General features: G+C 33.2%; 1 protein-coding gene across 3 annotated transcripts in view; it reads right to left on the bottom strand.

Moving 5' to 3' along the window:
• The window catches only part of LOC147063688 (beta-1,3-glucan-binding protein 1-like), a 28,443-nt gene extending 4,297 nt beyond the window's left edge, over nucleotides 1-24,146 (bottom strand). Inside the window, exons 1-6 of one of the 3 annotated variants that reach the window (XM_085959855.1) lie at nucleotides 23,902-24,146; nucleotides 13,573-13,809; nucleotides 10,514-10,719; nucleotides 8,729-8,856; nucleotides 5,161-5,327; nucleotides 1,417-1,641 (exon numbers count right to left, since the gene is read on the bottom strand). In XM_085959855.1, the coding sequence (XP_085815981.1) occupies nucleotides 1,417-1,641; nucleotides 5,161-5,327; nucleotides 8,729-8,856; nucleotides 10,514-10,719; nucleotides 13,573-13,809; nucleotides 23,902-24,034 (1,096 nt within the window). In that variant the 5' untranslated portion in view covers nucleotides 24,035-24,146. The remainder of the gene's footprint in view (nucleotides 1-1,416; nucleotides 1,642-5,160; nucleotides 5,328-8,728; nucleotides 8,857-10,513; nucleotides 10,720-13,572; nucleotides 13,810-23,901) is intronic. The other 2 variants (XM_085959857.1, XM_085959856.1) reach the window with 2 other exon arrangements.
• Nucleotides 24,147-24,602: the final 456 nt, after the last annotated feature.

Below are 24,602 nucleotides of genomic sequence, written 5' to 3'. Positions count from 1 at the left end.
AATGGTCCCCATTTGGTGACGTCTCTGTGAATCTGGGGAGGACCAAATCGGTAGCAAACCAACAAATAGTAAGGGTTGATCACGAAAATAAATAATAATAAAGCCGGCAATGCTGTAAATTGCGGCCGTTTAAAAATATCTGCAACGTCGCCATTGTCGCCGTTTTTCGACAGCGCTTTCCGTTGAAAGCGAAACATAAAATGGCGGACAATACGCGGCAGACGGCCAGACAGTAAACATTGTTAACTCGCGTTACGCATAAAATAAATTATAAAAAATGTAACCATTAGTAGATATTAACGTAAATAAATCTCGTCGTTTCCACCACAATTCCGGTGTGTTATTTATCCACCTCCAAGTCCCGAATCCAGACGAAAAACCATACAAAGAAACAAAGTGATAGCATCTTTCCACTTTCGAAAATGGAGGGAGATGACAGTACCTACATAATATTTTATCATTAAAATGTAGTTTAATGTCTATCGAACACAGTAGGTTTTTTTTTTTTTTTTAAATAATTGAATCGTCGAGTCGTCAAAATAAGCTCTGGAAATTTGGTAAAATCCACTTAAAATATTTTTGAAAACCTTTTATTAAATTACATGACATTTGCTTGCAAATAAAATTATATAATATCAGTGGGTATGCAATAAAAATATTTTTTGTTATTTTAAGTAAAAAAAGTTGCCAGAGCGAGTTTGGTGATACGACAATAATTCAATTTATAGGCAGCAAAATCCAATATTCGATCCGTTATTGATACACATTACTCTGAGCAACGTTTGCTCGCAGTTAATCGGATTCCTTTCGACATTCTTAGAGCGACGTTTGCATTCATACACATACACTTCATCATAACACATATTTCTTGATAATGGGTCGCGCGAGCCCGAAACGTCTAGGAAAGAAGGAAGAAGTACACGCAGTGGAAACCCAAGAATCTATTGCGATACAAAACAACTGTGAAAGTCTCAAACATTATATCAATTCATATTTTTAATATAAGTATTAAAAAAAACATCGATTTTTCGATAAAATATAAATATTTATGAAATATGTTAGGAAAAGATATCAGCCGTCAGACCTGCGCATCTATTCTATACACAAGACTGCTTTTTGCCTTCACGGCAGCTAAATAGGGTAGGAAAATATCGAAATACGAGTATTAACACTTATTGCAACAATTGCAATAAGTTAGCCGTCAAAACTGTCTATCTCACTCTAAAATTTATCACAGCCAAGAGGTGCTGTTGAAACATAGCACTTATTGTAACAATTACATCTAACTTATTGTAATTGTTACAATGAGTGCTAATACTTGGATACTTTCCTACCCTAGATAGCGATCGAAAGCAATGTTGTGTGTAGAATAGATGCGCTGATGAGAAATAGGAAGAACAAAATATTGTTTCTTACTCTCCCTCCATGTCATGGTATAAGTATGAAAGTTTTCGCCCCAGTTCTGTCTCATAGACGTTGATTTCAGGTTGAGTCTCCTGACATCTTGATCATTGCTTATGATTACTCCAGCGTCCAATTTTCTGGCAAATCTCAGGTTTCCTTTAGTACTTGCTATTCTCATTAATCCAGATGCGTACTTTTGCTCCCCATACCTATTCAATTTTGGCTCCAATTGTATTTCTGAAATAAGTAAAGTTATCAACACTACTTTCATTTCCATGAGGTTGCAAAAGGTTAATAATATTAGTTAAAAAAAAAAATCATTTTTACTCCAAGAGAAAATATTAGGACCTGGATTTAATGACCTTTCTTGAGAATTGGTTAGTTAGCTATTCGACAAAAACACAAGACTCGCTCTCTTTTTACCACGTTTTTATTAGCTCGTCTTCTTGTTTATCCGGTACAATTTTTTTTCTTGTTTGTCCAAGATTTTAACTAACTTCCCGACTAACTAGACATTTGAAACTTTTAGAATACATCAGAATAAGACGGGAATGCATTTTTTAAATACTTTTGGTCATCTTTAAGCAGAATTGAATTAATTTTCAGTTAATTCTGTTTTGTATGTTACGAAAAAAATCGTTAAAAGTAGTATTTACTACTCAATATTATTGGTTGCTAAGGGGGTCCTAGCAACTAAATTATTAATATATACGTGCGTTACTATGGAAATCAATATGAAGTGTCAAAATGACATTTCAGTGTTCTATAGGTATTTATTAATAAATAGAATAATTGTCAAGTTTATATGATTCAGCAGAAAATTTAAGACCGTGGTATACAAAAAGTTCTTTTTATCTTGAAATTATTCTCTTTTACTTAAATATTTTTTATTTATTTTTATAATCCGTATTAAAGTAGTCAGAGGTATGTTTTGTCTCCCCAGTTGTTCATTATATATTATGGAGTACATAATGCGGAAAGCCCTAGGGCCTAGATCGTTGGAACAGCGGAATAACAATAAATTGGTAGCCAAAATATAAGTAACTTAAGGCCATCCGCTCACGAAGAAACTAAAATCTGACGAACTGGTTTTTGATGGAACTCATAAACTGGCCAGTGACTGATGCTCTGCAAATGGCGCTACTGAAACCTAATAACCTCATAATCTCAAACTGTCAAACACATTGTCTTTCTTACTTCATTCTAAGCCTTTTCCGTAATATCTTTACGGGAATATTCTGGCAACCTGTAATTATACAGGCAGGAGTATTTTTATCAACATCTGTCAAATATTTGAGATTAAAAATCGGTTCGGCCATCTTTAACTTTTGACGTCTTGACTTGTTATTGCTTGTTTATTTCAGTTCAGTACTAATTCTGTTTAAAAAATATGATTTTTCATCGAATATACTGATATTGGTACCACTGTTTAATGGGTGATTGGCAACTGAGAGACTTGGAGACTAGCATGTCATGTCTCCTCGGTTTCAGTTGCGGACGTTTTGAAAATGAGAGATTCCAGTCTTGCCGTCAGCGAGCCGCTATTGAAACAAATTAACTAGATAGTGTAGAGTCAGTCTCGTCTTTTTTGAGTATTCACGTGAGCGGATGGCCTAAGATTCGCAGATTCATTACATTGATCCATGTCGATGAAAGGAAACTCACCGAGAGTAGATGAAGACAGCCGTAAATACGGCCTCATTATTAATAGGAATAAGACCAAATTGATGGTTATTGATTGGGTTACTTGTTACTTTCCTACTCGCAGCGAGTAAATTTTGAGATCTTGAAACAGCGGCAAAGTTTGTGTTTATTATGTGATTGATCATAGCGAAACCCACGATGGCCGCGTGACTTAAGCGCCGGTCTATAGTATCAAGGGTCCCAGGTTCAAATCCTGGGTCTGGCAAGTACACATATTGTTGTTCAAATTGAGTCAGAGTATGAAACTAATAGATTGAGCAAGTGGCTGCCATCCATTTCTCGTAAAAATAACATTTGTTAATACAAAACCTCCACTCTGTGGAGGCCCATATTATGATCCTATTAGGATCGGACATGGTCGAAAGAAAAAGAAAAAGATCATATCGGAAAAGGCAGCAGAATAAGAAGGTGCACGCAGATTACGAAAAATGAGATCACACGTCTTACAACTATATGAAAGGATTAATGAATCTTGCTTGCATTAATGTTCAGCATATTTTTATATGCATGCCCTGATGGCAAGTGGTCGAAGACAATCGATGCCTTTGAAACGTGGTGTTGATACTGAATGTTTTGTATTTATGGGGTCATCACTATGGGTTTCATCACTGTGGGAGTAGAGTTGGGTTTCGGGAATTTCCCGAATATTCCGAATCTCGAAAATTAAATTTTTAACATTTCGGGAAATCCCGGATCTCATGAATCTTTTCTCGGGACTTGGGATTTCTTTGTAATCAAATATTAATTGAAAAAACGATTTTCTATATGAAAAAAGTGGACAGAAAACACAAAACGTTCAAAGACTGATCGGGACACTTAAGGTTGTACCTCAGTTGAGGCACGGTCTAAAAAGATCGTGGCTAGGCGATGCGCGGATTGCGGGTCGCGGGTGCAAATGACGCATTCGCCAAACGAAATATAATTTGTTATATAAATCTAACATGCGTCCATTTTATGTTCTGTTTATTGTTCTATTAGTAACAATAATAATATATTCATTGACATGTTTTCTTTTTAAAGTAAATGGGTAACGTTTTTATTCATCTTTACACGATTTAAGAATTAATACGCCCGTCGCCATCACGAAACAAAGTGACGTGTTTCCAGCTCGACGTTCTCTTTCAGAATGCGAGCGAGTCCAAAATTTTGTCGCGCCTATAGTTGAAAATTATTTGCCGTTTCACTGATGTATCACCTTAACACAACTAAGCCAACGTCGACTCAAAATGAGCGCAATTTTTGCAACATCAGGGAATTTTATGTCTCAAAAGCGTACGCGATTGTCAGACGCAGTGATTGACAGTCTGTGTTTTTTGAAATCCTATTTTAATTAGTAATGTTTTGAATTATTTTTGTTTTCCTACTTCTATTTTGTCTGTCTTCTTACATAAATAAAAAAAAAATCATATTATTTTCGAATTTGTCTGTTTTCACATTGATTTTAGGATTTTTACAGGTTTTTTTAAATTTCCCGATATCTCGAGAATTCAAAATTTCATCATTTCGGTAAATCCCGAATCTCGAGATTGAGATTTTCTCGGGAAATACCAACTCTATGTGGGAGTCATGGTTTTTTGGATGATAAGGCCGTTGAAAGGAGAGATTAGAAGTCAAGATTTGGTGGTTGCTCCGATGGATAAAGGAGCGAGTTCTATTTTCAGCGAAAACAGTCGGTGCAAGAGTATGTTATAGATCTGTTAACGAGAGTTGAGGCGAAGCAATACTCATACAGACGCATTGTTTACAAAAAAGATTTTTAAATCGACATCAACTTTATACGCATGTTGTCCTTTTTTCGCTATACGCGCAATAAGTAGGCGTAAGCAAGACAAACGGCTGCTCATATGATAAATAGGGTTTGCCAATTCGCATCCTGGAAGGCAAATCAGAGCTGGCGACTAAGTGAACGATCTTCTTGGGATTTGGGAACATCTTCATTCTTACCTGAGAGGTGGAGAGTTTTGGTCGCTCAAAAGATTGCTGCATTTTGAAGTGATAAACATTCACAACCACCAAGGAATGACCGAGAAGAGAAATTAATATTGAGTTTACCTGGGTAAATCCAATCTCCTATAGGGAGTTTGGCAACAACTTCAATTCTACCATAAGTAAAACTAAATGAGTTTTTGGTTGTAAGCTTTGCACTGATAACTGGAGGTGCAATGGTTTGTCCTGATGATATTGCGACGCACTGGTCGCTGTCAACGAGTGCGGTGCATCTGAGAAAAAAGAGAATTAAAAAATCGGTTATAAATTATTATGGATTTTGTTAAAAATAGACCGTCTCCACACCACTTTCCTTAGTGTGCGCCTATTTCCACATAAAACAGGTTTGTGTATTATTTTATACAAGTGGAAAATATGACCACCCAAAAAATCATAATATTTGCGACAATATTATGACAATCATAATTTATTATGTTCCCCATGCACAATACCAATTATGTAGATACAAATCGACCGCCGCCTCACCAACAGTTTAACTCATTAACAATTAGGAGAAACAAGTACTGGGTGACTCGTCGTGAGAGTGATAAATACAATCATAATCAAACAAGTGTACCAGTGCGTGACCTGGAGGCCAATTTTTGAACGAAGCGGTATCGAAATCATTCAATGAGAATAGCATAAGAAAGTGATTGGAATGTATGAGAATTTTTATTTCTAACTAGATTTTGACAAACGCTTAAGGGGCGGCTGAAGAGCTCCGTATTCAAATATAATTTAGTATGAAATCGACCTCGGCGTCGTACGCACGTTAATTTAAATCGATCTTTTGGCAAAAATCACTAATCATCGGAGATTTTATTTAAAAAAAAAATATTATTATTAGTATTATTACTATTGTCGACCTTATACATTATTATTATTGTGGACAATCTTACATTATTATTTGATAAACACCACCTGCACGTGTCCGCTGATCAGAAAACAGGACTGTCAAAATAATATAATATTTGTAAAATGTTAATTTCATCATAGTTTTTAATCAAACCTGTGCAAGTACATACTGATAACTTGGTTGGATATCGTGGCAAACATACTACTGATATATCTACGGGTATATTATTATTATAACCCAATTCAAATTGAACATAGGTTGATACTCAAATACTATTATAGTATCTTTATGATTTCGAGAAAATAATACGATGGAATATATTATATAATCCATTTTGGTTGCCAGTTTTTACTGCGATGAATCACTGTGTTCCTTACTGTCTTTTTTTATTCGTAGGTTTGTTTACTATGTACACCGAGAAATTTCCATTAATAATATCGGAAATGAGTTGGAATATAATGCAACCAAAACTGGAAAAATTCTATTATGGGTGTTTACTTTTTGAATTAGTTGACCCCAGAAAAACAGGTACATGCCACTACGTGAACCACAGTGGATATTATGCCGGGTCCAAATTGGCAACATGTTGCCGGCAACCTCGTTAAATTTTACGATAAGTATGATAATTATCGTAAAAATTTTTAAGCCATTATGATAATTATCGTATAATTTATCGAGGTTGTCGCGCGACATTGTTTTGCGCCAGTGTGGACCCGGCATTAGATGCACAAAACTTAAATAAAATATATTATAAATTAAATTTAAAAAGTACAATATAATTAATTGCGTCGGCAGCCCTGTCAGACACTTTTTCTAGCGACAGTCATTTTTTATAGTCATTTTTTATATGCCCGCCAGTCCTATGGATTAATAAAAAAATAATGTGTCTAGTGACTGTATGTTAATAATTATTTTTAGGCACTCTTAATATAATATATAATTTCGCCCATTGGCTTTACCTACCACTTGTTTCACTAGTATAAAAGTGAAGTTGCGCAGGCAATAAAAAGTCACTTTCTTTTTATAGGCAGACAGTAAATTCTACGTTTTAAAAAATATGCATTAGAATTAAACAATACCTATTATTAGTAGGTCCTAAACATTACAAATAAGCACTATTCATTAGTAATGTTTTTTGGATAGCACATGAAATAAAAATGTAGGTTGATATGTATGTCAACATCCTTCGTATGTTTAGTTGTCGGACAATTTCAGGTTAAAAAGTTATTAATATATTATTAAGTTTATATCGTGGCCAACACATAATCAAAAAAGTTATCATATCCATCATATCAGTTGCAATACTTCCCACCAAAGAACTGATAAACATATTGAATTTAGTAACATTAAATGTTATTAGTAAATTTATTAGAAAATAAATTTTATTAGAAAGTACTATTTTTTGGTCACCCCATAGCTTCACTTCACAAGCTTCACTTGTAGGGAGTTTATTGAGACAAACATTGGCGGCAACCTTTTTATTAGTAGATAGATAGTAGTAGATTAACTAGTAGACCAGTTATTATGGACCACATGTAAAAAAATCATATTTTCAATTCTCAAGGCCGATTCTGTAGAGCGTCCTCTTAAGGGCGGACATGCTCAGCGTAGGTCAAAATTGAGCTACCTACTTGAGTACCTAACCGATTTTTTTTAAACGGTACATGTTCAAACACGCTCGTTAACATCATTTTACTCCCTACTTCAATTATAGTGAGTCAATTTATGGCTACGGCCGTATAGCTTAACCACTGGGGAATGCCAAAAGAAATGGCGGATTTCAAAAAAATACTGCCTTATTCTTAAATCAATAATTATTATAAAGCAATCATAATTCGTAGGTTGTTTATTACACTTGAATGTTCAAAGACATAGCTTATAATTAGTATCTTTAGAATTATCTTCAAATGTGTTAATCTTGCCCATTTCTTGAATAATAAAATGCCTAATTCTTGTCAAATTTGGGATCACAGATATTATCAATATAATTTTTTAACGTAAATATTTCATTTCATAAATGCGTTTAAAAATTAATAAATGTAAAAAATCTTAACACCACTGCACATGCATGTACTGAAATATGACTATATTCTAAAACATTAGAGCGAGAGGTTTAAAAGAATACTATTTTATGTAATAAAAATACTTTATGCAGTCATCAAATGTTTAAAATAAATATAAAGGATAATAAGGCTTCAAAATTATATAAATAGATTATTTACAACCTTTAAGGAATGGCCAGGATCATGCTTTGAAAATGCAATAAAAGCTCAATTTTGACCTACGCTGAGCATGTCCCCCCTTAACCCTATCTGGCATATTTTTGTAAATGATAGTTGGCAACATTGTATTACCTCTAGTTTGTAGAAAATGATTGTTGTAAAATGGTAATACCTATATTAATTAATTTGAACGAACTATTCAATGGAAAGTATTTATTTATTGCGAATGGGTTACCACTTTTCGAAGACGATAAATAACTTGCATTACCATCATGATCTGACTGGCAATACGGGTATCTCTGATACTATCGGAAAATGTATGCACATCTGTGGGTCTATTCTATGCTTATCGAACACTAAATTGATAAATAGTAATATATATATAGCAAGATAGGTGCTGTTAAAATATAGCACTTATTGCAACAATAAAAACCGGCTTCGTGTAATTGTTACAATAAGTGCTAATATTTTGATACAAACCTACCCTAAGTTTGATACTATTTATCAATTTAGTGTTCGATAAGTATAGAATAGACCCACTGGTGTTGATACTTACGTCGCGCTCAAGTCAAGAGTTTCACGTGGAGACATATGACGGTCTTCCAATAGCTGAGGATGTATATTGACGGAACCTCCTTTGTAGAAAATATTTTCCTCACCCTTCATGTAGACGACGAATGGGTCCTGTAATAAATTTGACATTCATTTATTTGAAAATAAATTAGATAAAGTATACCTGCTTTTTATAACTTTGCACTGGTTTTATACTTCTTTTGGGACGTTTGGTAGAGAGAGAAATTGAGAGCTGCGCGCACACACTGTTACGTTAAATGGACTGGAGCGCATCGGAGCGCCGTTCCGTTTCATAAAATTCCCAAAATTATCGCTCCGTTTTGTTGAAAAATTAATTTGACCATCTGAGGTAGATAAGCCATATAACAAAGAATCTAACACTTATTTTTATAAAATACACATAAAATTAGTTAACTATGTATTTATAATATATTTATCTACGTAAATATTTTCGTAAAATTATCGAGCGCTCCGGTTCGTAAAATTTTCCATTTCGAGCGCTGGTCCATATGGTAGTTCATAGTTCTATTTTTGATCGTTTTTTAAATAAGTTTGTAGGACTGTACGTATTAGTGCAATTTTTCGTTCGCTAGAATAACAACGCAGGGCATGCATAGCGTGCGCATTGCGTGCCTCAAACCTGTTTCAAAATCGCCATTTTTCGTGTTGAAAGTGATAGCAAACGTAGCCTTACCAGCATTGGATTTATATTTGACATCATGTCAATGTTGTGAACTGAATAATTCCGTAATAGTAAATAATTATACTGTAATTTTAAAGAATTTAAAACGAAAAATAATTCGTGTACCCTAGTTTTTTCAAAACACTATAATTTTTAGGTATTTGTATTATAATCAGCAATTATTATAAAAAGTTGCTTACACTCCTTCCCGTGAAAAATTGAAAACTATTTGACGCACTAGTGAAGACAGTTAATGGAATGCGTCTAACACATGCGTAAAAAAGCAGAGTTAGGCTGCAACTTTAACTGAATTTAAATTGATGCCAAACGAAGGCAGCCATCAACGTAAATTGTTTGTTAATGCACTACTGCCTTATAAGAAGATCCGTCCATGTATGAAGTCAATTTCTCCAGCCAAAAGCGTTACATCTTGCATGAAAGACGCGCTCGAAATGAACAATTTTACGAACCGGAGCGCTCGATATTTTTTGGAACCTTGTGTTACGCCACCAAATTGTCATCAATTATGGGATGTCTCCTCTAGCGTCTAAAGAGGCCGGAACGATTTTCGAGCTGACTCAGGGTAATATGACCAGGGGTCGATTACGAGGAAAAAAATGCATAGAATCATTGTCGGTATTAATGTATGTAAATTCCTGCCTTTTTTCATACGTTAATTTAAGCATATTTTTATTTAAAAAAAATTACCATCAGTAATTAATTTAATAGCATTAATCGTAAGCATTAATTAGATAAAGGATTAAAATCAATGGTTCAGGCCTCTTTAGACCCCCAGAGGAGATATCCCCAAATGGGGACCATTCGGGGGTATAAAACTAGTTATTTAATTGTATGTATAAGTATATAATAAAACATAATATGTGTATTAATCAATTTTTTTTTTCGCGAGACGGAGCAATAATTTTGGGGATTTCTTGAACCGGAACGGTGCTCCAGTGCGCTTCGGTCCATTTCAAGCCCAGAGAAAAAGTTAATCTCGTGTCTTTATGATTTCTCTTATTGATATGATTAGTGGTAAATAATAATATGTGACGTGACAATGACTTTAAGAATATGAGTGCTTACATTTTCTATGGGGAACAGTACTTCTGGCGTAAATTTGGTGGAAGGATTATCAAAAGTTTCTTCGAAGATGAGTTCTCCCTGGCATACTTGGTTACTATTCAGTACTTTGGTAATTGATGGGATACAAGACACACGTGTCGGGAATACTACCGGTGTGAACTCAGTCGTGGTTGGTACTTGAGGTCGGTTACCATCTGGAACAAATGCTGGAATGGAAATATTGTATTAGAAGCGCTTAGTTTCAAATCCCCTAAAACGGTTTTTGAACATTTTTGAGTTAGATTTATGTATTTAGATGGATATTTTTGTTACATATTTGTTGGCCAAAGATTGAACTTAGACTGAAAGAAAAAAATGCCAAAAGCCGTCAATACGTATCGTCACTGTTTTGGCAGAAGACACTAATTCGAAAAAAATGACATATTGAGTTAGTACCAAAATGTTCATTATTTCAAACTTTACCGTCTGGAAACCTTCTTAATAAATAAACAATCTTTATTTTAAAGTCATCCTTTTTACGATTACTTAATAAACTCACATGATAGATCATTATTTCAAACATTTTAACAACTTCAAAGTCAAATTACTCAAAACTAGTATTCGCCAGTTAGTGTGTTCTCCCATAACAGAGACGTTATAATATAGAACATGCACATAAAGCACAAATAAATTAGCATTGTCTGAATTTGGAGGGCATTTCAAACTTCAAATTGCAATTACTTCATAACATGATTTCGAGACTTACCAACTTTTGGCTGTACCCCACGATTTATTTCATACACAAGTTATATTTTTATTTTAAGTTTTTAAAAATCAAAAAATACTATCTATAAAATATCTTAAATTATGCCATTAAATCATGATTTTGGATATTTTATAGATAGAATAATATTTTTTATCTATTCTAGTTTGGTTTAGGCAGGGCGTAATGAATTAAAAAAAAACTAACATATTGTGTAATATTTACCTATTTATAATTCAACGAAAACAAATAAGTATGAATGAAAAAGTGTGCACAATTTTGTCGGAACTTCCAAAATATACCAAAACTATTATGGTTTGGTTTAGGCAGGGTTTAATTGGTTTTTAAAAACTAACCAATAAACACCATCTGTAAATTATTGTAGTCTTAGTTCAATAAAAACCAATACGTTAGACTTCATAACAAAGCTTAATGTGAACTATTTAGTCAGATCTTAACAGTCTACCTCCACCCTTCGTCACTGTCATCTACAGCATATTATGGACCGCACGCTACTGACAAGTAAGTATGGATTCTTTTCTACTAATCATAATAGTTTTATTCAAGAACGACAAATAATGTGAACGTGAGTATGCTTTGTAATGGTAGGTGAGTGCTGTCGTTTAATTTGTAAATTTCAGTGCCCTCACAAAAATATATGAAGACCACAAGCTAATATCATTAACAGTCCATTTTTTGTATAAAATGAACTGTTAATGAATGCCTTCTTGTGGAGAATTTCTTAACGTATTTTTCTGTGTAAAAACATTTTCGGAAAAATAAATCTGTGTCCTATAGAAACGTGTTTCTAAGAAAGGTGGTCATGGAAAGATCATTTCATGTGCATGAATACTGGGTAATATATATTGTATTTTTGTTAATTATTGAGTAAATTTTCAAATAAATGGTAATCTTTATTAATCATATTTTTATGTTAAGTAAATAATTATAAAAATCGTTTAAAAATTAAAATGAAAGATTAATTGAAACAATTATTCATCTAAACAATAAAAATCGATTTACTTAAAATGATACAGATGTGAAATATAATGATATTTGCTTATGGTTTTCATATCGTGGACGTATAGGCAGAAGTCACTAACTCCAAATACACAGTTCTGAGATAATCAATGTTTTGTGTTTTTGGTGTTCTTAAAATGGTTGTAAAATCTTGATTTTTCGAGTTATTCATTACATTTATTTTTTATAACTGCCAATCAAGCAGCATAACTTTTTCTATATAATGACATCAAAATCTCAATTTCGTCAAAACTGAAGTTAGTGACTACTGCCTGTACGCCCACGAATGATGTATTACGTTTGTTCAAGTGAAAAATGACAATGAGTTAGTGTGGAAGATCACTGCCAGTTTTAAGATTAGATAGTAAATCATGGTATACATGAACATGGACTTGCAGGGATGTAGCATCACTTAAAAACGAGACCTTATTTACATAGTGTTGAAAAGTGTGTAGAATTTACAATCGAATATAATATATTTTGGATATTGATTTACAAAATATTATCATTGGTCCGGGGCATCAAAGAGACACTCACTGGCCGACCTTGGTGATGATTAGGGAATCCAATCCCGAACCAAAATTCTGATCCCGGGATTTCGGGATTACAATTTGACAATCCCGGGATTGGCATTTTTTTCCATTGTTAATATAAATTATTTATATTTACAAATAACATTGATAAAATCGGTCAAAAATAAATCTGGTATAATTTATTTAAGACATTTATTGTTAATATTGTATACGTTCAATCTTTTAATCAATCAAGTTTAAAGGAGTAAATAATATTGTTATATAAATAATAATGTGAATTTAAAATGAGATTGCTGTTTCTGATAGTAAGGACTTAATGAATGGGTTAGCGAGATTTAAAATAGTAAAGCAAATCATGGTGTACTTATGGCCTTTTCGCTTCATAAATCTAATTAGTCAGCCAAATATGAAACTGCCGTAAAACGTATGAGATCATGGTGGAATTACTTTGTTAATAGTGCGAAGCGTTGTTTTTTTCCAATATTTCTCAATTTTATTAATTTATGTGAAAAAATAAAATGAATCGGCAATTTACACATGGGTATAAATCAAACTTTATTCAAACTCAGTTTATTTCTAACGTTGTTATTTGTTATTAAAAGTATTTTTTCTGTTATATTTTCGTTTATATTTTATTTTCCATAAAAATTGATAAAAAATCAATACTGAAAGTTTCAGGATTATGTTTATCAATCCCGGGATTAATAGGTATCGAAAATAGCTCGGGATCCCGGGATTGGAATCCCTAGTGATGATTGACTTACTCGTAACAGTGAATTCCCCGTCTCTCTCGTATCCACGTTTCTCCTGTCCATCGAAGTAATCAACATTGATCCAATAATAAATCTTGTCTCCCAATTTGAACCTGGCACTTCTATCTATAAACGTCCACCTTCCGTCGACTGCCCTACGGATATCCCTGCTCCATCTGCCAGCTTCGCGGCCGTCCACGGGTTCGTTGAGTTTTCCGTGGAAGGCGAAGAGTGAGATACCTTCTTCATCTGTAAAAGAAAACATTTATCAGTTCAGTTGAGGGCAGTGGTTCTCAAACTTTTTCATACCACGACCCCCGAAATGTTTTGTCGCATTTGGGAAAACAGATCAGAGTGTATTTTTGGCGTGTGACGGAAGTTGCGCGCGCCGATGCAACACATAAATTATTATTATGATTATATTCATTTCGGTCTCAGGGGTCCATGCGCATCCGCATAGTGTCATTTAGTTAGTCGTTTAATACAACCAAGTAAACAGCACGTTTTGTAAACATAACCAATATTGTGTTATAATAAATATAATATATGTTTATAAACAAATTTCTGGAGACTAACATTATACACTGTTAATTTATATTCATAAAACTGTATTTGTATTGGAGTAGGTATATATTTATGTTTCATTGTAAAAAGTGTGTATCAAGATTTGAGGATTTATGTAAGTATTATTTATGAGTAAAATTATATATCAATAAATAAATGAATTTCGTGAATGTTTAGTTGGTAATTAATTCAAAAAATATATTAAAATTTGTTTTTTTATTAATTCATCATGGGCACTTCTGAATCGATTATAACCGCTGTATGGCAAAGATGAGTTTTGGTCCAATACAATAATTAAATTACAATCATCATGTGCTATGTGAGACACAGATGAATTGCGTACGTTTTCATCAACCTAATCCACTTTAAGGTGATTCATCAGTGAAACGGCAAATAATTTTCAACCATAGGCGCGACGAAATTTTGCACTCGCTCCCATTCGGAGAGAGAATGTAGAGCAGGAAACACGTCATTTTGCTTTGTGATGGCGACGGCCGTAATAATTCTTAAATCGTGTAAAGATAACTTAAAACGTTACCCATTTACTTTAAAAAGAAAACATGTAAATGAATATATTATTATTGTTACTGATAAAACAATAAACAGAACATTAAATGGACACATGTTGGCTTTATAAGACAAATTATATTTGGTTTGACATGCCTCATTTGCACCCGCGACCCGCAATCCGCGCATCGCCTAGCGACGATCTTTTTAGACCGTGTCTCAACTGATGTATGGCCTTAATATTAATAACTAACCTAACTCAGGTAACGGCTTATTTTGTGTTGTTACGCCAAAGAAGTATAACTTCTAACGCGCGTACATAAGTACATACACCGATTTTTTTCAATATGCCCAACGACATCTATCGTATAATTATCATAATAATTTTAAGATCTTTTCAATCTCTCAAAAGTTTAAAATAAGCGACATCTCGTTTCGCTTCACATTATGGATTGTATTCGCGTGAACTCGAAACATTTTTTTTTCATATGAACTTTGTTTCTCATAATTTCAAGATGTCTGGGGCCGCCTACATATTACATAAGAGCACATTTATTCAAAATAATTTCTATGGGATTCAATCACATTATATTGATTGTAGTTAAAAATATAAAATAATTTATCACATGATTTTTGTTCATACATAGACTAAGACAATTTATTCAGTTAGTTATGTCAGTTGAAATCTGATTTTGTACCTAAGTCTGTGTTTTAAATTTAGAAGTATTTTAAAATGTCTAGTTTTACTTGTTAAATTATAAATTGTTGATGACAATATATTTTGAGCGTATGTACGAGTACCTTGCATTTATAAATGTTTAGGAAAATACATAATTCCATAAATACCATCAGTGAGCTTTTGAAATTTCATCGATTTTTGTGTACCTATTCATCAGTAGTAATGTCGGATTATCTTCTTATTTCCCGTAAATATATCTGACAAGTGTGCTTTCTCCACTGCCTACCTGTTTCAAAAAATCATCCGACGCCACTGTCAGACACAGTACGGCACTACAGTTGCAGCGCGTCGAAACAGGTCTTACTTGATTCCAAATGTATACTATTTGAATCTCAAATTGATTTTTTTCCAACTAGAGATTTTAATAGGCTGCGCTTTGAAACAAGAGCTTCCGTCGGCAGCTGCAGTGATGTGTGTCTGAGCCATTAAAGTTTAGATGCACATTAAATTGCACAAATTCTACAATCAAGTTCAATGATTGGATGCGAAAAAGTACATACATCTTATATATAAAAATGAATATCTGTCTGTCTGTCTGTCCCGTATGGCTCCTATAACATTCATCCGATGGGACGAAACTTTCGTCAGTTGTTGTGCCCATACCCGCGAAGGTTTCTGAATTAGAAAAACCATCCACTTCTTCTTCTTCTTCATTATATCTTCTTTTATTCGTATGGTTCCTATACCATTCATCCGATTTCGATGAAATCTTCGTCAGGTGTTGTGGTAAAACCCGCAAATGTTTTTGAATTAGTACAACCATCTTCTTCCTCTTCATTCTATTTTCATTTATTCGTATGGTTCCTATACCATTCATCCGATTGCAATGAAACTTTCGTCAGTTGTTGTGCCAACACCCGTGAAGGTTTCTGATGTAGTATAACCATCTTCTTCTTTTTCTTCATTTTATCTTCTCTTATTCGTATGGTTCCTATACCATTAATCCGATTGCAATGAAACTTTCGTCAGTTGTTATGCCCACACCCGCGAAGGTTTCTGAATTAGTACAACTATATTCTTCTTCTGCTTCTTCTATTCTATATTCTTCTATTCGTAAGCGTTCCTATTCCATTCATCCGATTGCAATAAAACTTTCGTCAGTAATTGTACCAACACCCGTGAAGGTTTCTGGATTGGTACAACCATCTTCTTCTTCTTCTATTCGTATGCGTTCTTATACCATTCATCCGATTGCGATGAAATTTTGATCAGTTGTTGTGCACATGCCCGCGAAGGTTTATGAGTTAGAAAAACTATCATTCTATTTTCATTTATTCGTATGGTTCCTATACCATTCATCCGATTGCAATGAAACTTTCGTCAGTTGTTGTGCCAACACCCGTGAAGGTTTCTGATGTAGTATAACTATCTTCTTCTTCTTCTTCATTCTATCTTCTCTTATTCGTATGGTTCCTATACCATTAATCCGATTGCAATGAAACTTTCGTCAGTTGTTATGCCCACACCCGCGAAGGTTTCTTAATTAGTACAACTATATTTTTCTTCTGCTTCTTCTATTCTATATTCTTCTATTCGTAAGCGTTCCTATTCCATTCATCCGACTGCAATAAAACTTTCGTCAGTAATTGTGCCAACACCCGTGAAGGTTTCTGGATTGGTACAACCATCTTCTTCTTCTTCTATTCGTATGCGTTCTTATACCATTCATCTGATTGCGATGAAATTTTGATCAGTTGTTGTGTACACGCCCGCGAAGGTTTCTGAATTAGAAAAACTATCTTCTTCTTCATTATATCTTCTTTTATTCGTATGGTTCCTATACCAATCATACGATTGCGATGAAACCTTTGCCAGTTGTTGTGCGCACACCTGCGAAGGTTTTTAAATTAGTATTATATAAAATACAAAGTTTGCTATTTGTTTGTTCCATCCATTTTTTTTTTACTGCATATTAATAACGTTTGCATATTTTGGATTCGATTTTCATTTAGTATTCTTTTGTTTGGCCTTTACTCTTATTAGAATTACTTTCATATTGCCATATTGTATTACACATATATTTTAATATTAAAATTATTATTACTTATTATTATTTTTTAAATATCTAAGATAAATGTATGCACGAAGCGACCCTGTTAAAAATCCGGGCACATCAGCTTGTTCTTAATAAAATATTCAATACGTAACGCAAAAAGTAAAAAATATGTTATTTCATAAACCTATATTTCTAATAATAATAAGGTTTTGTGTTATTTTTGGGTGAAGAAAATAGTATAGTTCCATCTTCCTTTTTCGAATTCGAAACTCCAAATCGCGGGTCAAGTCGGTTTGTAATGATGTGTGCAGTTGCAGATAGATATGCTAGGATATGCATTTTATTAGTTTGATGAATTCGACCCTGAAACACTAGACCAGTGGCGAAGGGTGGAGGTAGGCTGTTAAGATCCGCCATAAACAGTGCACATTAAACTTTTTCAGACATTCATATTTGTTTTCATTGAAATAAGACTACATTTTAATAAAAGTGTTGGTTAGTTTTTAAAATTTAATTAAACCCTGAAAAACCAAGCCATAATAGATAATAGTCAAAAAATACATGTCTACCTATAAAATATCTAACATTATACAATTAAATCATACATAGCTTTGAATATTTTATAAATAGAATAATATTTTTTATTTATTAAGGTTTGGTTTAGGCAGGGCTTAATAAATTTAAAAAAATAACCAACAATATATGTAATATGTATTTTTAATCCAACGAAAACAAATAACTATGAATGAAAAAGTGTGCACAATTTTTTCGTATTGCCCAAATTAGACCAGAACTATTATGGTTTCGTTTAGGCATGGTTTAATTGATTTTTAAAAACTAACTAAAACCGTCCGTAAATTGTAGTCTTAGTTCATTAAAAACAAATACATATGACTAAAAAAGTTTAGTGTGCACTATTTATAGCGAATCTTAACAGCCTACCTCCACCCTTCGCCACTGCACTAGACACTCAGAAGTTTTACCTATGGCGTGACTTCCTCATCGCAAGATTATGCAAAGCATTGGGGTCTAGCTGGACAAGGGATCCTAAATCTCAGGTCGATGGCTGCTAATAAATTTCCTTTTAATAACTACGGAAAACGCTCTCGACATTGATTTGGGACAACACATAATATGTAGACCCAGTTTTTACGCCTGGAAACGTGTAATATAATGAACATAACAAATTATAAATTTAAAGCGTTCACGACATGACATAAAATAAGTGTTAACAATTTAAAAAAATATAAATACAGAGAAATGTGAGTTAATACAATAAGTAATAAAATAAGAAATACAATAAGAAAAGAAATAAAATAAAATAACAACAATAAAAGTAGATGGAAGCACACAGAGTAAACTTTGATAGACCCTATCTTAAGAACTTATAAAACAACGTCCACCTAAATTCACCCTCACGTAAGTGGAATATATCAATATTCGAAGCGATTTCTTTAAAGATGGTTATTGCCCTCCCAATTGGCATTACTAATGGCAGGTTAGTTATGCACCTTGGGAGAACAAACAACGGATGCCCTCGATTCCTACGGTAATTATCAGAGACACACAAGCCAACACCACCAAGAATGGTAGAGTTCACATTTACGCCTCGTATAAGTCTGAAAAAATATGTAGCTAAATAAAGATCCCTTCTAAATTGTAAGCTACAGTATGTAAGGTTACCTAAGAGAAAGTCAGTCGGATAGAGCCACGGATAATATCTATACAACCGAAAGTAAAGGAGTCTCAAAAATTTCTTTTGGACTCTCTCCACCGTAAGGCCGTACTTCAACTGATGCGGGGCCCAAACTATAGACCCACTCTGCTCAAGTCTGCTTCTAACTAAGGAGTTATAGAGAATTTTTAGTACCGTAACATCCGAATCCTGATCCGTGTCAGGAGCAGATACCCAAGACTGAGGTCACCACGCATTCAAGTGTGCTTTGACTGAGTTTACATAGACTTTCTAATGAAAAGTGCCCATGGGAGAGAGGAACACAGTGAGATAACAAAAATAAAAGATTCTTATTAATAAAATATATAATAAAAAAAACCCAAGACAGAAAAAAAAGAAATGGACCGGAGCGCACCAGAGCACACCGGAGCGGCATTCCAGGTCTCGACAATATCGTCGTTCCGTCTCGTGGAAAAAATAATTTTACCGATTGAGCCAGAATAGCCATATAACAAAAAATCTAAGTCATTTATGTTTATAAAACACACATAAGATTAGATAACTACTATATTCACATTTTCAGAAAATTAATGAGCGCTCCGGTTCGTGAAATTTTCCATTTCGAGCGCTACAAATACTGACGGTCAAAATAATGTTACCGAAAACTACGAGTCAATAATTGTAAAACTCGAATATAACATTTACCATTTATGTCTTAGGTACTACATAATAAAACTAACGGAATACGCGGCGTAAGTGCAAACTCTGCAGATTCCTGGTAGCGTTGACCTGTCGCGAGTGGAGAACTACGAGGTTCTAAGTGTTTGTCTTTGGAGAAACAAAAGTAACAATGAGGTAACTTAGAATACTACTTCTTTGTTGGGTTTGTTTTTTCAAGGACGAACACTTAGGACCTTGTAGTATTAGGCTCTGATAACTGCATTGGAAACCGGGAGCATCAGTTGTTTGTTCTTCCAAAGTGGCTTATTGACAAAACTTACCATTGGTGATACAAAGTGAGAGCGATAACTCTGTTCAACCAAATCGCTTCAGATATTGATAGATTCCACCACTACCTCTATACTTTCATGTACCTACTTTTAACTATTTTTTCAAATATTTTATAAATAAAAAGAATTTCAAGTTATACACATTTATATTTTTATAAAAATCGATGTTTTTTAAAATAAATATAAAAAATATTAAAACGATGAATAATTAGTTAAAAATCTAAACGTCAAAAAATTGAAAAATTAATAAACTAAATTTTAATATTAATATGACCATAAAATATAATGTAATAATAAGATGTGACCCTGCAACGAATTCACATTCTATTATATTTTTTACAATTGTAAGTTTATCTTCGAATTAAAAAAAAATCTTTTTAATGTTTTCAGATACATATTTATTAATTAATACAGTTGAAATTGTAAATTATCAAAAAAAACCTCAATTTGCAAGTTTCGTATATTTCCGCTAGGTTCTCGGTTGGCATAAATAGGGTACCCCTTAAGGGGGACAGGCACGCCAGCAGATAACCTAAGAAGGTTCGAGCTTCAATATTGGGACCATACCTAAAATTAAATTTGATATAAATAATAAGGATTTCAAGTTATAAACATTTATATTTTTATAAAAATCGATGTTTTTTAAAATAAATATAAAAAATATGAAAACCATGAATTAGTCAAAAATCTAAACGACAAAAAATTGAAAACTTAATAAACTAAATTTTAATCATAAATATGACCATAAAATATAATGTAATAATAAGACGTGATCCGGCAATGAATTCATATTTTATAATATTTTTTACAATTGTAAGTTTATCTTTAAATTTAAAAAAAAATCTTTTTAATGTTTTCAGATATACATTTATTGTTTAAAACAGTTGAAATTGTAAATTATCAAAAAAATCTCAATTTGTAAGCTTCGTATATTTCCGCTAGGTTCTCTGTTGGCATATAGGATTCCCCTTAAGTTAATAATAATAAAATTGAAGTTCTCCTGTGCGTTATACGTAAGAAGCACGGCTTCATAATATAGCTGAAAAATACACACTTTCTATAATTATTATATTATCTATTACTCTGAGGTTTTGACAGAAAATATGACGTAGTTAAAGCGACGCCGAGCGAGAGAAAACTATGCAATATGCTTCATGTAAGAGCAGTCAGAATTAATGACGGTAATAATTATTAAATTTATTATATATATTATTATTATGTAATTCGTGTGTACTAGAACACATCTAATTCTACGCAATTTTGTTGCAAGTTGTTCCACTATAATACCATGTTTTTCTATCAAGTATGTATTACCAGTGAACAAAATAATAATATAAATACATTAGATTTACTAACCTTCAGATTACATACTTAGCAGCTCATTTTAAATATAAAATGAATTATTATTTATTATTCAAACTAATTACGTGCTTAGAAAATACGTCCAATTATAATTAATTATTTATTGAATATAAACTTAATTGTTTACATTATTAAAATCGATCGAATTGAACTCAGAGACACTAAGGGCGAGATATGAACCGAAACGGTTTGCATAAATTTACATTATTTTTAGTTACTCACCGCTGACGTAGGAATTGCAATACCAATATTTCAAAAGCAGCATCCCAGTATTTTTCGATACCGAAATACCAGTTTTAAAAATCATACAATACCGATATATTCGGTATTGTCCGTGGAAATGAAATGTATTAATTAACATAAAAGGCTTTACAGGACTGTATTTTTTATCGGATTACGCGATGTCTGGTTTACTTCCGTCGCCCTTCATTGTCCATGGTGACCGGCAATGACATATCGTCGCTATAGGATTGGTTTGTCGAATATCCGTTTTTGTCGAAATCAACCTTTGAATGCAGAATGATTTTTTGTATCTAAATGGACCAGAATCATCCTTTACTTTAAATTGCTTTGACAGCATTCATATCTTGTAAAAACAACAATTTAAATACCTTCATTTATTTTAATATAGGATAATCAAAATTTGTTTTTCGTCTCCTGAACATTTGACATATTTTGGTCTATTCGACAAACCAATCCTAGAGCGACGATATGTTATAAAATATTAATATTTTAAAGAGATTTTGACATATTATATATTTATTGGTAGATACTTCTGTTTTTTTTCAATTATTTTACGAATGCCGGTATTCAATAGGAAGTACTGAAATACCGGTACTGATATTTTCATTTGGTATTGCAATCCCTAGTACGGCGGCATAGCTCAGTAATCTGTTATCCAATTATTTGTACTTTTGAATAAAAGCACGAAGATCGGCATAATGAATAAGCATATTGAAAGTTATTTTAAGATATTGAACCGTTTCAAAAAAAAATCCTAAGAGCCCCAAAGCAAAAATTCTAATATGGCGACAATAATTTAAATTTTCAATTATTACAGTTCCTAGGAGAGCCCTGATTATTCACACATGCAGCATTGCAAATTGTGTGGGTTTTTACCTTATATTATATTTATAAGGTAAAATAATATTTTAATATTATTATATTATTAATTTTCCTCAAAGCGCTCGACGTGGTCAAGTTGTAAAACTATCGGCTTCTAAAGATGGCGGTCTGGTGATTTCACATTTTATTATTCGTTGAATAATACGTTTTTGGATTTAATGAATGCATGTAATCAGCTAACAAAAACATCGGGATGCGGCCAAGAACCAAATAATATGAGACCCAATTTAAAAAAAATCGTAAATGGTTCCAATCAGGTAAGACAACATTAATATTAGAGCTGGATTACCCTACCGGGTGTGGTAGCAGTTTGAACCAGTGTTTCCCAACCTTACTTCTACCAAGCCCCACTTCAACGCTTCAAAAATCTCCTTGTCCCTATCAAAATTTTATAGTTAAGTACCTAAATAATTCTGAAAAAAAATGATTTCCTTCAAATAAAAATGCACATAGGCAATACTATTTTACAACGTTTTTCTTAGCTCGTATTCTTATTTGTCCGGTGGTTCTTTGTCCTGTAAAAATCTTGCAGTCGATTTTTAACTAACTTCCCGACTAGGTAGACATTTGAAACTTTTAGAATATATCAGAACACGATGCCAATGCATTTTTTAACACTTTTATCTTTAAGTAGAATTGAATTCATTTTCAGTTAATTCTGTTTTGTATGAAACGTTATTTCGAAAGAAATCCGTAATCCAATCCACTATTATTGGTTGCTAAGTGGGTGGTCCTAGCAACAAAATTATTAATATATACGTGCGTTACTATGGAAATCAATATGACATGTCAAGTACATTTTTTTTTGATCGTTTAAGCTAGTCAAGTCAAGTTTATATGATTCAACAGAAAATTTAAAAACCTTGTATATAAAAAGTTCTTTTTATCTTGTAATTATTTAATTTAAGTAAATATGTTAGGTATTACGTTACATGTACAAGTTGGAATAAAATTAGTGCGATCCTTGTGATATGCTTTGTCCTCAAATGATTTTCAAGATAACCTTTTTGCCCCCCAAAACATTCAAATTGCCTCCCGGTGGGGTGTAAGCCCCACGTTGGGAATCACTGGTTTAAACTGGAGCACAAAGCGCATCGACTGAATATTGAATGCGTATTACGTTTACGTGACAAACTTTAACGCATACTATTGAAATTAACATATTATTATTCTTTAACATTGTTTTAAGTTTATTTAATATTTTTCCAAACATCAGATCCGCACTCTGTTATACCTATTAATTATGTGTTTTGGTAATAAGGTCCAAATATTCGGGTAAAATCTAATTTATAATTTATCTAATAAAATTATGATTTATATTCGGGTTTATAATTTAAGTTTAAAATTGGCAATAAATTAATACCTGGAATAGAGACTCGAAGACCTCTTGGGGACAGGGCCTCGACGAGAGGCTCAGGAGGATTATACTGCGCGAGGCCATTGCTAATTCCGCTTGCGAGACAAAACAGAAGAAATACTGCGTGCCTGAAGGCCATTTTCTTGGGCAATAAAAATAAGGTAGGTAAATACACAGTTACGTGAAGTCAGACTGCTCACTCGTCGAGGTGTCACACAACTACTGTTCCGTACACTGTTGATGTTTACAATGTCATCTGACTCATTTAGTGCCCCCTGACTTCTAGAACAGCGCCCGGCAACCAATACCACGGGTGCCACTAGGTGGCACGAGAAAGTATTTTTGGTGGCATGCCAAAGTTTGTAGACACTTTAAGTAATGGCTTTGTAATAACTGATATAGGTAATGCAGAGCGTTGGAGCGGACCTTTTTTTGAGTTGCACCGGTCCAGCTCCGCTCCGAGACCTAATACTTGCTCCGGCTCTGTTCCAGGGTCTGCTCCACTCCGGGTTAAAAGTTTTAATAAGTATTAAATGTATACAAATGTTAAAAAAATAAAAAACAAGTAGTTTTAAAATAATCATCATTTTCATTATTAATTCTATTAAACAAAACGACAGCAAATCGTCTCTCCATTATATGAATCTCCTGTCAAAAAAGTAAGGTTATTTAGCACTCGGCAGTGTTGCTATATTTCAAATAATTCC

The sequence above is a fragment of the Rhyacophila brunnea genome, unplaced genomic scaffold (genome assembly GCF_057557595.1).
Source record: "Rhyacophila brunnea isolate RB1 unplaced genomic scaffold, BYU_Rbru_1.0 scaffold_9, whole genome shotgun sequence".
NCBI classification, from domain to species: Eukaryota; Metazoa; Arthropoda; class Insecta; order Trichoptera; family Rhyacophilidae; genus Rhyacophila; species Rhyacophila brunnea.
Note: the sequence above shows the minus strand (reverse complement) of the source record. Positions and strands in the feature narration are given on the sequence as shown.